General features: G+C 45.8%; 1 protein-coding gene and 1 long non-coding RNA gene across 2 annotated transcripts in view; one reads left to right on the top strand and one right to left on the bottom strand.

Moving 5' to 3' along the window:
- Positions 1-7,695: 7,695 nt before the first annotated feature.
- LOC120871100 overlaps positions 7,696-13,912 on the bottom strand; it is a 7,541-nt gene continuing 1,324 nt past the window's right edge. Inside the window, exons 2-3 of the long non-coding RNA XR_005722947.1 lie at positions 8,250-8,407; positions 7,696-7,821 (exon numbers count right to left, since the gene is read on the bottom strand). This is a non-coding gene — a long non-coding RNA (uncharacterized LOC120871100). The remainder of the gene's footprint in view (positions 7,822-8,249; positions 8,408-13,912) is intronic.
- Positions 8,922-13,912, top strand: part of KMT5A (lysine methyltransferase 5A) — an 18,564-nt gene continuing 13,573 nt past the window's right edge. The window contains exon 1 of the mRNA XM_040250708.1: positions 8,922-8,980. Coding sequence (XP_040106642.1) covers positions 8,971-8,980 — 10 coding nt within the window. The 5' untranslated portion in view covers positions 8,922-8,970. The remainder of the gene's footprint in view (positions 8,981-13,912) is intronic.

Below are 13,912 nucleotides of genomic sequence, written 5' to 3'. Positions count from 1 at the left end.
GCATCTGGGTCTTTTCTAATGAGTCAGTTCGTCACATCAGGTGTATTGCAGCTTGAGCGTCAGTCCTTCAATGAATATTCAGGACTGATTTCCTTTAGGATGGACTAGTTTGATCCCCTTGCAGTCCAAGGGACGCTCAAGAGCCTTCTCAAACACCACAGTTCAAAAGCATCAATTCCTGTGTATTATATATGTGTGCTGCTGCTGCTGCTGCTGCTAAGTCGCTTCAGTCGTGTCCGACTCTGCGACCCCATAAACGGCAGTCCACCAGGCTCCCCCGTCCCTGGGATTCTCCAGGCAAGAACACTGGAGTGGGTTGCCATTTCCTTCTCCAACGCATGAAAGTGAAAAGTAAAAGTGAAGCTGCTCAGTCGGGCCGACTCTTAGTGACCCCATGGACTGCAGCCTACCAGGCTCCTCCGTCCATGGTATTTTCCAGACAAGAGTACTGGAGTGGGTTGCCATATGTGTACATATAAATAAATATTTTAAAGTATGTTAGTGGCTCAGTCATGTCAGACTCTTTGCGATCCCCATGGACTGTAGCCTGCGAGGCTCCTCTGTTCATGAAATTCTCCAGGCAAGAATACTGGAGTGGGAGACCTTCCCCACCCAGGGATTGAACCCAGGTCTCCTGCATTGCAGGCAGATTCTTTACTGTCTGAGCCACCAGGGAAGTCCAGGCATTTTAAATTGAAAGTTAATTACTTTGCTGTTAATCACTTTAATTACTTTGCTTTAAGTTAATCACTTCTGTTATTTCATTTACTGCATACACACACCTATAAAGATAAAAATAATAAAAATTGTTCTATAAGAACAATGCCTTAGAGGAACTTCCCTGGCAGTCCAGTGGTTAAGACTCTGCCCTTCCAATGCAGGGGCTCAGGTTGGACCCCTCATGGGGGGAAGTAAGATCCCAGTTGCCCCACAACAAGAGGCCGAAAAAAAAAAAAAAAAAACATTGGAAAGCAAAGTCATTCAACTGTCTTGTTCACTACCTTCCAGTAGACTAGTTTATGATCTAGTACAGTTGACAGCAAACAAGCAATTGTCATATTATGAAAGAATGCAGCAAAGAAATCTAAGACAATGTAGTTAATGCATCACTGCCTTTGAAACTTGGTTGGAGCAATTCAGTTTCCAAGTGGCCCCCAAACTCTAGCTGTACACTGGGACTGGATGAGTCCGAGATCCATCTTTTTTTGGTACTTTCTGAGCATCTAAGCCAGATTCTAGGGACTTCCCTAGCAGTCCAGCAGTTAAGACACAGTGCTTCCAGTGCATGGGGTGAGGGTTCAATCACTGGTTGGGGAGTTAAGATATCCCATGCTGTGTGGCTCAGGCAAAAAAAACCCAGATCCTTGCTGCCATCTCTGCACCATCTCTTTACCCTGAACCAAAGTAAAAGATGGAGTTTCGGGGCATATTTATACAACTGCACATATGCACAGAAATGTTATGCACAGAGTTATTCATGGCAGTAGCAATTTGCAGAAGCAAAAGATGGGAAACAACCTTAATGTCTTTGAAGAAAAGATGAACTTACTAAACTGTGGGACTTTGCTACAGTGAAACAGTTGTTAACAAGAATGAAGCACTTCTGTCTATGAGAATACATAATATATTTTAATTGAATGTACACTCGGGGCATCTCAGAATGACAACACAAGTAGTTTGTATCAGGGGATAGAAACTGAGATACTGAGGGTCAGAGGTAGAAGGAAAACTTACTGGAAACACCCAGAATAGAGATACTGCTGGAAGCAGATAATTCAGAAAAATTCCCTTTTCAGGCATGGTGTCGACTCCTCCTCCCCTGTGGCTATTATATTTACATTGTACTTTTTATTTCATTCAAAAAATATTTATTGAGTCAGATATGTTAAAGGTATTGTGTTAGGGACACAAGTTTAAGAATAACAAATCAAGTTACCAAAAAATGTAAACTTGTAACTGTGACAATGCAACATAAAAGCTAACAGAGCCTATTAGAGTAATTTGATCTCATCAGGGAAATCAAATAAGGCTTCCTTGAGAGAGTGATAACCTCCATAAGATTTGAAAAAAAGGTGTTAACTCCTGGAAGTGAACAGGGAACTTCAAGAAGAGGAAACATGTTTCTGTAACAAATGTTCAGTGTAACAGATAGGAGCGAAGCTGAGAGAACAGACAATAACAAAGCAAGTGCACCAGTTATTAAGACATGGCTTTTCTGAACTTTCCTGGTGGTCCAGTGGCTAAGACTCCATATTCCCAATGCAGGGGGCCTGGGTTCAATCTTTGGCTAGGGAACTAAATCCCACATGCCACAACTAAGAGTTCTCATGCCATAAGTAAAGATCCTGCATGCTGCCAACAAAGATCCTGAGTGCCTTAACTAAGACCTGGTGCAGTCAAATTCATTAAAAAAAAAAAAAAATACTATTTCTCAGCTCCAAACTCAAGCATCTGTGCTCTCCTTAGTGATGCACTGCAAAACTACACTGCTGCTTTGCCAGCTGTTTCAACATTACACTCTGCAAGGCTACAGGGAGGCTGCTAGGCTGGAGGAAGAAGTTTCCTGTGAACTTCATCCCAGCAACACCTCTTCACCCTGGCACATGCCTTTCCTTCGTACAGCAGGAGCTGTATCCATTTTGCATTTTTTTCCCACACTTTATGAGTAGAGCTGGCCTCAACACACCAAACTCTCCTTCCAGACATGAGGACCAGTGAGAGCATCCACAAGGTCACTCTCTAAGCTCAGAGACACCAGCTGAGCAGAACCCCCTCCTGGGAGTTTGGGTATCAGCAACATGGGGCCCCTCCTTTATTTTTTAACTTTCTTTCAACCTTTATTTTTTTACAATTTTTTGACAATTTTGAAATTACCAGGAAGACCACTTGGTTTTTATTTTATATTTATTTTTATTTATTTGGCTACACTGGGTCTTAGTTGGGGCATTTGGGATCTAGTTACCAGACCAGGGATCTGTCCTGGTCCTTGGCAGTGAGAATCCTAACCACTGGACCACCAGGGAATTCGAGGGAGAATTCCTGCTTGCATTTTCACCCTATGCATTTAATGTATTTATAATGAAAGCCCTGCTATTCATTTTTATAAACTTTCCCTTAAAAACAGCATATTTAAATTATTAACTTAAAAGGATACTATGGGATACTAAGGGTTATGGGTTGAACTGTGTCCTCCCTGAATTCATATGTTGGAGACCTGACATAAACCTCAGAATGTGACCTTATTTGGAGATAGGGTCTTTACAGATCTAATCAAGTAAAATGAGATCCTTGAGGTGGGCGCTAATCTGACATGACTGTGTCCTTATAAAGGGAGATTTGGAGATAGACATGCAGAAGAGGAGAACACCATGTGAAAATGAAGCCAGAGGTCGGGGTGATGCTTCAACAAGTCAAGAAAGCCAGCCTACCACCAGGAGTTAGGAGAAAGACATGGAAGAGACTCTTCCTAACAGTTCCTCAGAAGGAACCAACCCTGCCAGGACCTTGGTTTTGGACTTCAGCCTCTAGAACCATGAGGTGATACATTTTTGTTACTCAAGTTGCTTAGCTTGTAGGGCTTTGTTAACAGCAGTCCAAGCAAACTAATGCAACTATTAAGAACAAGTCTCACAGCAATTCCCTAGCGGTCTAGTGGTAAAGAATCCGCCTTCCAGTGTAAGGGGTAGGGGTTGGATCCCTGGTCAGTGTGGGAACGGAGATTCCCACATGCCAAGGGGCTACTAGAGAAAACCCGGGTACTGCAAATAAGACCCAATGCAGCCAAATATTTTTTTTTAAAGATTAATATTTGTTTCCTGAAAAAAAAAAGGCCCACACAGAAAAAACTGTGAGAAAAATCCCATTCTAAATTGAACAGCCTGAGCTGTGTTACTAAACCATCTCTAAACTGGCTTTCAAAACAAAAAACTACCCTTGCTCATCAATGCATACATTTTCCATCTGCTTTTTCAATAAAATTATGATTTTTAAAACTGTAAGGAATTCCCAATCAATTGAACAACTAGCTTGTAATACCTTTTCTTAAAGAGAGATGTGGCAGTGGGGAAGGGGGGCCGGGAGAAGGGGAGGGCAGTGGTAATGGGGGTGGACTTTCCTGGCTGTCCAGTGGTTAAGACTCTGCACTTCCACTTCAGGAGGTGCTGGTTCAATCCCTGGTTGAGGAACTAAGATTCCACATGGCATGCAGCAGTTGCAAAAAACATTTTTTTTAATAATTTAAAAAGAGATACAGGGAGGAAAAAATAGACCTGTTTATTTACAATAGATGAAAAAAAAAGGCCCATCAAACATAAAAGCCATTTGCTACTTTTCATCCTATGCCAAATTTTTCACAGCATTGGCTATTTCTCATCCTATGCCAGATTTTGGGCTTCCCAGGCGGCCTAGTGGTAAAGAATCAGCCTGCCAGTGCAGGAGACACAGGAGACCCAGGTTCGATCCCTGGGTGGGGAAGATCCCCTGGAGGAGGAAATGGCAACCCATGCCAGTACTCTTGCCTGGAGACTCCCATGGATTGTAGCCTACCTGGCTCCTCACAAAGGGGTCGGACACCACTGAGCACTGAGCACACACTTGCCACATTCGGTACTCTTGATACCATTTTTGTGTTCATTCAAGTTTTGGTCTCCCTTCTAGAGAACCAAAAAAAAGAATGAGAAGAAAGTGTTAACAACTCCAAATTACAACAACTCATTAAGATGCAATTTTGTAACTTTATTTAGAAGTTAATTGCTAAACTTCTACATCCCCATACATTTTATTTTTATTTTGTCATTTAATTCTTTATTTTTGCCTGCACTGTAGCTTGCAAGATCTTAATTCCCCAACCAGGGACTAAACCTGCACTCTTAGCAGTGAAAGTGTGGAGTCCTAACCATTGAACCTCTGAGAAATTCCCCTCTCTCATTTAATTCTATCAATAAACCTATGAGGTAGCGAGAGTATTGTTTTACTCTTATTTGCTTGAGTTCCAAGTATATATGTACTATATGTATATAGTACATATTAACATATATGTGTATATTTACATATGGGAATTTTATATATTTTATACATCTGTGCACATCTATCCATACATATTACGCATATATACACACACATATAATGGGAAAATGTATGTATATTATATATTTTGTTGTTCAGTTGCTAAGTCATGTCCAACTGTTTGCGACCCCATGAACTGCAGCATGCCAGGTTTCCCTGTCCTTCACTGTCTCCTGGAGTTGGCTCAAACTCACGTCCATTGATTCAGTTATTCTATCCAACCATCTCATTCTGTCACTGCTGTCTCCTCCTGCCCTTGATCTTTCCCAGCACTCACAGATGAAGGAAGTAGATTACAGTGGCCATGAGTGTGGAACACATACCCTATTTGGTAGAACCTTATAAGAACTCACGCCAACGAAAAAGTATTTAGGACTTCTCTGGTGGTCCAGTGGTTGAGAATCTGCCCACCAATGCAGGGGACACGGGTTTGATCCCTGATCTGGGAAGATTCCATGTGCCAAGGGGCAACTAAGCCTGAGTCACAACTACTGAGACTGGGAGTCTAGAGCCAGTGCTCTGCAAGAAGAGAAACCCCCACAATGAGAAGCCCATGCAGTACAATTAGAAAGAAGCCCCTACTCACTGCGATTAGAGAAAGCCTGTGCACAGCAACAAAGACCCAGTACAACCAAAAAATAAATAAATGAATAAATAAATTTTTTAAGTATTTAACAACAGCAAAAGCCTGGAGCAAATATTCATGTAAAGATAACAGTAGAGTAAGGAAAAATCATCTCAACACTGGAGTGATTACACCCACATGGTATGGCCCTCTTAGGAAAATGGAGATCATTAAATAGACATTCCTAAAGCATGTCACGTTATTTCAAGATTCCAGGTCTCAGTGCAGATTACTGTCACTTAAGTAGCTATCTGCAGTCCTTCTGTTTGCGTAACTGTTTGCAAAATTACTCTTTAGATTCACAAATCTATCCATCTACCCTTGGCTTAAAATCATGTAGTGGAGACTTCCCTGGTGGTCCAATAGTGAAGAACCTGCCTTGCAATGCAGAGGACGGAGATTCACATCCCTGACAGGGAACTAAGATCCCACGTGCTGCAGAGCAACTAAGCCCAAGAGCCACAACTTGACAGTCAGTTCATAGCAACAAAAGATCCCTCATGATGCAACAAAAATCCTGTGTGCAGAAACTAAGACTCAACATAGCCAAATAAATATTAAACAGAAAACCATGCAGTAGTTTCTTATCAGACTTGCAATAAAAATCTCAGTCCTTATTAATGGCTTTTGGATCCATCAGGGTCTGGTCAGGAAAACAAAATTTTAAACAGGCAGTTCATTAAACAGGTGGCAGAGGATTGAACAAGCAAAAAGGGAACGTTGAAGTAATTTAATCATAACAGCAGGAAGCAGTTCCCACTTCTAGGGCCAGAGAACAAAGAGAACAGTTGGGGTTAGCAGAGAAAGAGGAATCAGAAGAGGATTCCTGGAGGGCTGGTTCTTATGCCTCTGAGAAAGGGGCACCGTGATGTTGGTGCTGGCCTTCAAGAGCCTCCCATTGGCAGCGGAGGGACCCTGCCAAGCTGGGGCTCAGAACTCTGAAAAGGGGCTGTTGCTGGCACTTCTGAGGTAGCACACAGGCTATTTCTGGAAAGAACCTGGAGAGTGAACCAAATGCCCTGTCAGAAGCAAAATGTCATTACTTACCATGATAGGAATAGCAAGTAAAAGGGCATGCACGAGTGGGTCCCTCCCCTGCCTTCCAGTCTCCTCTCCTATTGACAGAATCTAAAACTAGCTGACAAAGGTGCAATACAGTTTGCAGGATGGATACTGCTGGGCAGGGTAGAGAAGAGTGCATCTGCAGCTGAGAGACCAGCACAGCCTTCAGTGGCCTATTCGATCTAGCCCCTGCCTACTTTCCCAGCCTGATCCCCTCCATTCTCCGCAAAAGTGAAAGTCGCTCAGTTGTGTCTGACTCTTTGAGACCCCATGGATTCTCCAGGCCAGAATACTGGAGTGGGTAGCCTTTCCCTTCTCCAGAGGATCTTCCTGACCCAGGAATCGAACCGGCGTCTCCTACACTGCAGGTGGATTCTCTACCAACTGAGCTATCAGGGAAGCCCCATCCATTCTCCCCATGATATACTCAATTCCAACCACATTGGGTTTCTTTTTCTTTCCTAAAACAACCAAAGCTGACCCCCAATTCTGGGGATTTGTTTTCAATATTCCTTCTACCTGCAAGTATCTTCTCCTTTGGGGTTCACTTATTCAGGGTACAACCTAAAGTCACAAACTCAAAGAGGATTTCTCAACTTCATCAATCTATAGAAGCAGCCATCTCCCCACACATGCTCTGTAAAATTCCCTATTTTCATTTTACCCACAGCATTAATCACTATTCAGTATTATCTTTATTTTTAAATTTGTTTAAATTTTTTTTGGCTGCTCCCCATGGCATTTGGGATCTTAGTTCCCTGACCACAGATCAAACCTGTGCCCCATGCATTGGAAGTGAAAATCTAAACCGCTGGACTGCCAGAGAAGCCCCTTAATATTACCTTTAAAAAGTGGTTTCTTATTTCTTTCCTAAGAAATTTAGGCATCTGTCTTATTTGCCACTGTGTCCTTGGGGGATTGGACAGAGCCAATAAACAGCTCAATAAATGTTTAATTAATGCATTTTAGTGAAAGTAAAAACCTCTGTATATCTATGGAAGGTGGAAGGAATCTGGCAGATCACAGATGACTCCATCATTTAACAGCTGGGTAAGCTGAGGACCAGAGAGCTGAAATGACATACCAAAAAGCACAGTGAGTGACAAGTGTTGCTTCCTACTTTCCCCAGTGCTTTCACATATATCACCTTGTTTTGCTCTTCTACCTTCCTGGTGCAAATGATAGGGTCCTTGGGCAATGGTGGGGATTCCAAAATCATCTCGGGAACCAAAGAGAGAGAATGGACCTCTGCTCCTATCTCCAGGAAGGATCCCCAGGGAAGAGCTGTAACTGATCTTTGTATCTGTGTTCAAAGCAAAGAATATCTAGGATACCTGTGCTTCTCAGGGACTTAACCGACAGAGGCTCCTCTGGGTGGGGAAAGGCGCAGGGTTGTTTCCCTGGGGTGAGGGAAGCCCTCTAGTGGACTAGGACTCAAAAGACTGATCCAGAACCCAGAAATAAACTGTTCCATGACGTTGGGCAGCAAGTGAGTTACCTGTTCCTTCTGATCCTCTCTTTCCCCATGTGTAAAAACAGTTGGGGTATGTTGGGCTAGGATCGCTGTGGTTCCAGGAGGCTGACTCAAGTCAGTTGGTAAGAACTCTGCCTGCGGGTTTTGAATACTGGAAGAACAGACTCCATAAACCTTGCAACCTAGGAATGAATGGATTAAACTGCTGAAAAGGTTAAGGTGGTTCGGATGTTAAACTGCTGGGGACTAGGCTTCCCATAAGGGGTGGTCGAGAGGTCAAAGGTCGGGTTCCGGTCAAACCCGAGAAAAACCGGAAGTCCCCTGTGGTTCTACTCCGAGCCGGGGCCGCCAGCCGCGTGACTAAATCTCCCCGGGGCGGAGCTTCAGCCGCCAGAGGGAGGAGTTTGGAGCCCCCCAATGGCAGGGCAGCTCCCCTTCCAGCACAGCCAATCAACGCGGAGAGACGGTAAAATTTAAACCCCCTCCCTCCTCCTCCGCTGAGACCTGTCCCGAAAGCGTTTGTAGAAAGTGCGGCCGCTCGCCCCGCCCCCGCTGAGGAGGCGGGGAAAAGGGCGGGCTTTCCTTCCAGAGTTTGCCTATCACGGCGGGCAGCCTGAGGAGAGACGGGCAGCGGCGCCAATCAGGGCAGCAGCCGGGACCCGGCGGAGCAGTTGGCTACAGTTGTTGCAACTTTTTTCGAAAGCTGCCTTTCCCGGGAGATCCTAGGCGGTGACAGAGCAGGGCCATGGCTAGAGGTATTGGCCCCGGTGGCCGGCGCCGGGGCTGCTGGGTTGGGGGGTCGCGCTGCAGGCGACACCGAAGTGACGGGAGCGGCGTCGGGAAGGCGCTCTCCCGCCGGCTGCTCGGAAGGCGCGCGGGGACTAGTAGGATTGCGGGGGAGGGGCTGCGGAACCTTTCTCACCTCTTCCCCACCCTTGCTCCAGAAGCCCCCAGAAACCCCCTCCCACTCCTGTGCTTCGGTTTCCCCTTTTTAAAGTGTGGGCACTTGGTGACCTGCGTCTCGAGAGGCAACGGGGCCATATGTCAAGGATGTTTGGAAACTAAAACGACTAGCACCTCAAGGGAATGGTTGTCATTGATACAAATGAGGGGGAGGGCGAGGCTTCGCTTGCTTAGGGGCTCTCTCTGGTTTGGAAAGGAGGTGATCCCGAGGCGAGGGCACAGATCGGTACCCTACTTGGTGGGGAGCGCGTCCGAGTGGACACCGCGGCAGGCGCCTTCCTTTCCCTTTCCACTCCCTGAGTCAGCTCTGCGCCGCCGGGGCAGGGACGGGCCCCGCTGGCCCACTTTGGGGTGAAACAGGTCCCCTGGCACCTCCCGGCGCGGCCCTTCGCGCCGCAGCTGATCAGGGCTCCTGCCCACGAGAGATGGCTTGGGTGGGGTTGTGCTGCCGGCGAGGGAGTCGATGTCTCTGCCTGAAGTTCTTCGCACAATTAGTTTGCTGTCAGGACAGACCCACGTTATGCGGCAAAGTGATCTCTAACCACCGGTCGTTTCCAGCCACTGTGTCTCCTTCATGCAAAAACTTGAGCGTGACGGTTCACTTGAATTATTATGTAAAAGAAATAAGTCGAGATTTTACATTTTTCTCAAAATTCCCAGGGTATTGCACGTTAGTAGGAATTTGCCTTAATGCAGTATGCAGGCAGATCTTTACCGTCTCAGCCACTAGGGAAGCCCAGGCTCCCCAGAGCGATCATAATGAACAAAATAAGGAAATATTTATTGGGCTTCTTTGTTTTCAGCCCCTGCACCCAGTTGCATCATTTATTCTTGTAGCATCCCTTTAGGGTCTTTGGGAACAAGACTTACCTAGATTTTGATTAAGAAATAAGGCATAGTGAACTTCAAGTTAAAGAGCTTCATAACCTAGTCCACAGAGAAAAGTAAGATGCCTCAAATATTCTTCTTCAGGAAAGTGTTAAGCATCTAAAAGTATATTTAATAATATCTGGCTAATTTATCTGACAAATCTGAATAAAATTATTAAAGTGAAAGTAACTCAGTCATGTCTGACTCTTTGTGGCCCCTTGGACTCTAGCCCACCAGGCTCCTCTGTCCATGGAATTCTCCAGGCAAGAATACTGGAATGGATCCTCATTCCCTTCTCCAAGGGATCTTCCCAACCCAGAGATCGAACCTTCATCTCCTGCATTGCATAGATTCTTTACGGGCTGAGTCACCAGGGAAGCAAGCTGCTGAATGTTTCTAGGCTGTATTATTTAACTCTCCCAACCTTTTATGAGAAGATAGTGTTCCATTTCACAGATGTAGAAACTGAGGCTTGGGAAAGATAAATCACTTGCCTAAAAGTTATGTGACTAAGATACTGATAAATATGAAGATGCTTTAACATAAAAAATGTATACTGCTGTCCTCAATCTCAAGACACTAAAATACTAAATCATTCATTTGACAAGCATTTATCATTACCTACTGTGTTCCAGGCCCTTTGTTAAAGACACAACAGTGAACACTGACAGAGATAGAGCACAGTGAGGCCAGAAGGGTGGGAAGGCTGCTATAGGCCACAGTGAGGACTGTGGATTTCATCCTAAGAGCAAAAGGGTATGGTTAGGGATGGGAGGAGTGGTGAGAAGCACATGACGAAAATCTGTGTTCTTGGGGACCACTCTAGCTCAGATAAACTGGAGACTGTCACAGTGGAAAGATGGAGACCAAGTAGGAGGCCCCCTACCCAAACGAATACTCTTGAGGCTGTAAATATTTACATGATTGTAAAATTTCTAAACCAGAGAGGAGTTGCCAGATATCTGAACATTATGTTCATGTGACTTAGCAGGGCTCTCAAAGTGAGCTACAAGCTGTGAGCAAAGACTGCTTTTCTAGAAGAAAAAGACTGACCCTTTATTTGAAGTACTGTAAATAATTCGATATCTGATGACACTAAATGCCCAATTTAATAATTTGCAAGAATAATGAAGCCTAAGAAATAAATAACTACAAATGGTGGGGGAGTCAAGTGACTCAGTGAGAATCACTGACCATACATTACAAAGGTGATTCATAAGCCTGTTATGCTAGAAGCTGGGAACTCTCCTCTTCACTTTGGGTAAATAAGAGAGGTAGAGGGACTTCCCTTGTGGCCCAGTGCAGGGGGTTGAGGGTTCCATCCCTGGCCAGGGGAGCGAAGATCCCATATGCCTCCAGGCCAAAAAAAAAACACAAAACATAAAACAGAAGCAACACTGTAACAAATTCAATAAAGACTAAAAATGGTCCACATTAAAAAAAAAATTTTTTTTTAATGAGGTAAAGTGGAACAAGCAAAGAGACAGAATGGCTAGAGTATGTCCAGTGGCTTTGGCCTTCAGCTTCCACCTCTGAAAAATGAAAATAACAGTTTGTAAAGATTAACTGACATAATAAAGTACCTGGCTCTCGGTGATAATTATTATTAACCCTTATTAAGTATTTATTTCAATGGCCAAGAGGTTCACTTTGTTTCCCCCTACAGATTAATTTAAGCAAACTATTTTTTAAATGCACTACTGCTAAAATAGGTAATTTTAAATGATTTTTGTGTGATGGGAAAAATTAAAGGGGCTTCCCTGGTGGCTCAGCCGGTAGAGTCTGCTTGCAATGTGGGGAACTATGGGGTCTCAAAGAGTAAGACAGGACTGAGTGAGTAACACAGGACTGAGTGAGCAACACTTTCAAATATTCAGTAAATGTTAGCGATTAGTATCATTGGTGATGAATTCTATTTCTGTGAGATCCTGGGCACCATTAAAAGTTTTTATTTCTGTGACTGGGTATTTGTTATGCACATAGGAACCTCATGACAAAGAGAAGAAACTGTTCTACAACTTTACTGAATGATTTGTACTATATTTTCTAGCTACTAGAGCTGCAGAGTTGAGAGGAATGGGTGCTAGACTTGTATTTTAGTGTATCCTCTGCATCTGTGCAATTAAATAGAGGAAGATGTAGCCATGGGTATGTGTGTGGGGTGGGGGAGTGAAAATAGTATGAGGAATGGACAAGATGACTTGAGCAACTGTTTCCTGCCTCCAAACCAAGATCCCCCTGATTGTTTGGCAACAAACTACAAGCCCTCTCTGCCCGGCAGAGGTAACAGACACTGTTTCAAATGACTCAACCTGGGTGTCCCAGTGTCCCATTGGAATCCTAAGTTTCTGCATAGTCTCTTGGATATTCAAGTGGGCAGAGTACCCCACCCTGCTGGAATTAGTGGTTAGGTGGAGATGGACTTCCCCAGCCCTGCTGTGAAGGATTCTAAAGCATGAGCTGATTTGGGAGGCTGTGTCCTGAGCAGTGTCTTACCATTTAATCCACGGTTATCCCTTCTAAGAGGAGGAGGAGGCAGCTACTTAAAGTGATAGCCATTTGTTTATGTGGGTGTTGGAAGGTGCCCTCGGTAGGCTGTGGAATTCATTGATCTTGGTTTTTTATCCATGAGGATGCTGCAGCCCAGGCTGGGGAAGAGACTTGGCCTTTGTCACAAAGCACCTCTGGAGCAGATGCAGAGAGAGATACCCAATCTTTGCCTCCCAGGCCATAACTGAAGGCTGGATGCCCTGAGGTGTTTGTTTGCATCTATGACTTTGCACAAATACAGGGACTCTTTGTCGGCTGTGAGCCCTCAAACCCTAATGGCTACAGCACAGTGGTTCAGGGCAGTAATCTATGCCGAGATACCACAGTGCCTGGAACCCCTGCCTCCTAGGACATTTCTCATGGGGGGACGGGACACTTGGCTGACCTGCTAATAAGCCTTCTGCAACGCCATTAGCTCCTCCCTACCTATTTCTATAACTGGTAAGTTAGTGGCTGGAAGTGTAGGCTCTGGGGTCTGTTGGCCTGGAAATCTAGTTCTAGTTCTGAGAACTTGGCCAAGCTCCTCACTTCTCTGAGGTGGTTTTCCCTGTCTGTGGAAAAGAAAATAATAAGGGTTCTACTTCAAAGGGCTGCTGAGAGGTTTGAATGACAAGGTATGCAAGAGAAGCGCCCAGCAAACATGCTATTATAATTCCCGCTTCATCTCCCCAGGGACCGTACGGATCTGGTGCAGCCCGCCTAGGTTTGACATCTGACCTGATCACTTTCTAGTTCTGTGGCTCTGGGCAAGCCCCTGCATCTCCCTGAAGTCTCAGCATCCCCATCATAAACGGGTTAGCCGCAGGACCTGGCTCCCAGGGGCTTGCCGGGAAGGTTAAATGCCCACGAAAACGCTCCGTGAGCACAGGCTCAGGCACACAGGAGGGCTCTCGTTCACCGCTGCCCGCTGTGCCTGGCACGGACGGGTCTCCCGAAACATCCGTGGAGCCCGCGAGAGTGGGAGCCCGGCTGGCCGAGAGCCCGGGCTGTCATTATCATGTTTCCCACCCCTTCCTCCCCGAGTGGCTGAGGACGCGCGAGAGGGGGCGCGCCCGAGTTGGGATTCGTCGCGGCCGCGGGCCCGCCCTCCTTCACTCCCTCCCTCCCTCCCTTCGGAGAAGCTTCTCAGCTCCGCCCCTGCCAGCCCCCTCCCAGGCCGGGAGCGGACGGTGGGCGGCGGCGGCGGCGGCGGCGAGCGGGCGGGCCGCGGAGGACGCGCCGCCAGCGCCTCCCTCCCTGCGTCCTCGGTCCCGGGCCGGCCGGGGCTGCCGCGGCGCGCGGGTGCCGGGCCCTGCCTCGCAGGC

This window comes from Oryx dammah, unplaced genomic scaffold (assembly GCF_014754425.2).
Source record: "Oryx dammah isolate SB20612 unplaced genomic scaffold, SCBI_Odam_1.1 HiC_scaffold_12, whole genome shotgun sequence".
In the NCBI taxonomy this organism is placed as follows: Eukaryota; Metazoa; Chordata; class Mammalia; order Artiodactyla; family Bovidae; genus Oryx; species Oryx dammah.
This window is presented reverse-complemented; position numbering and strand designations above follow the sequence as displayed.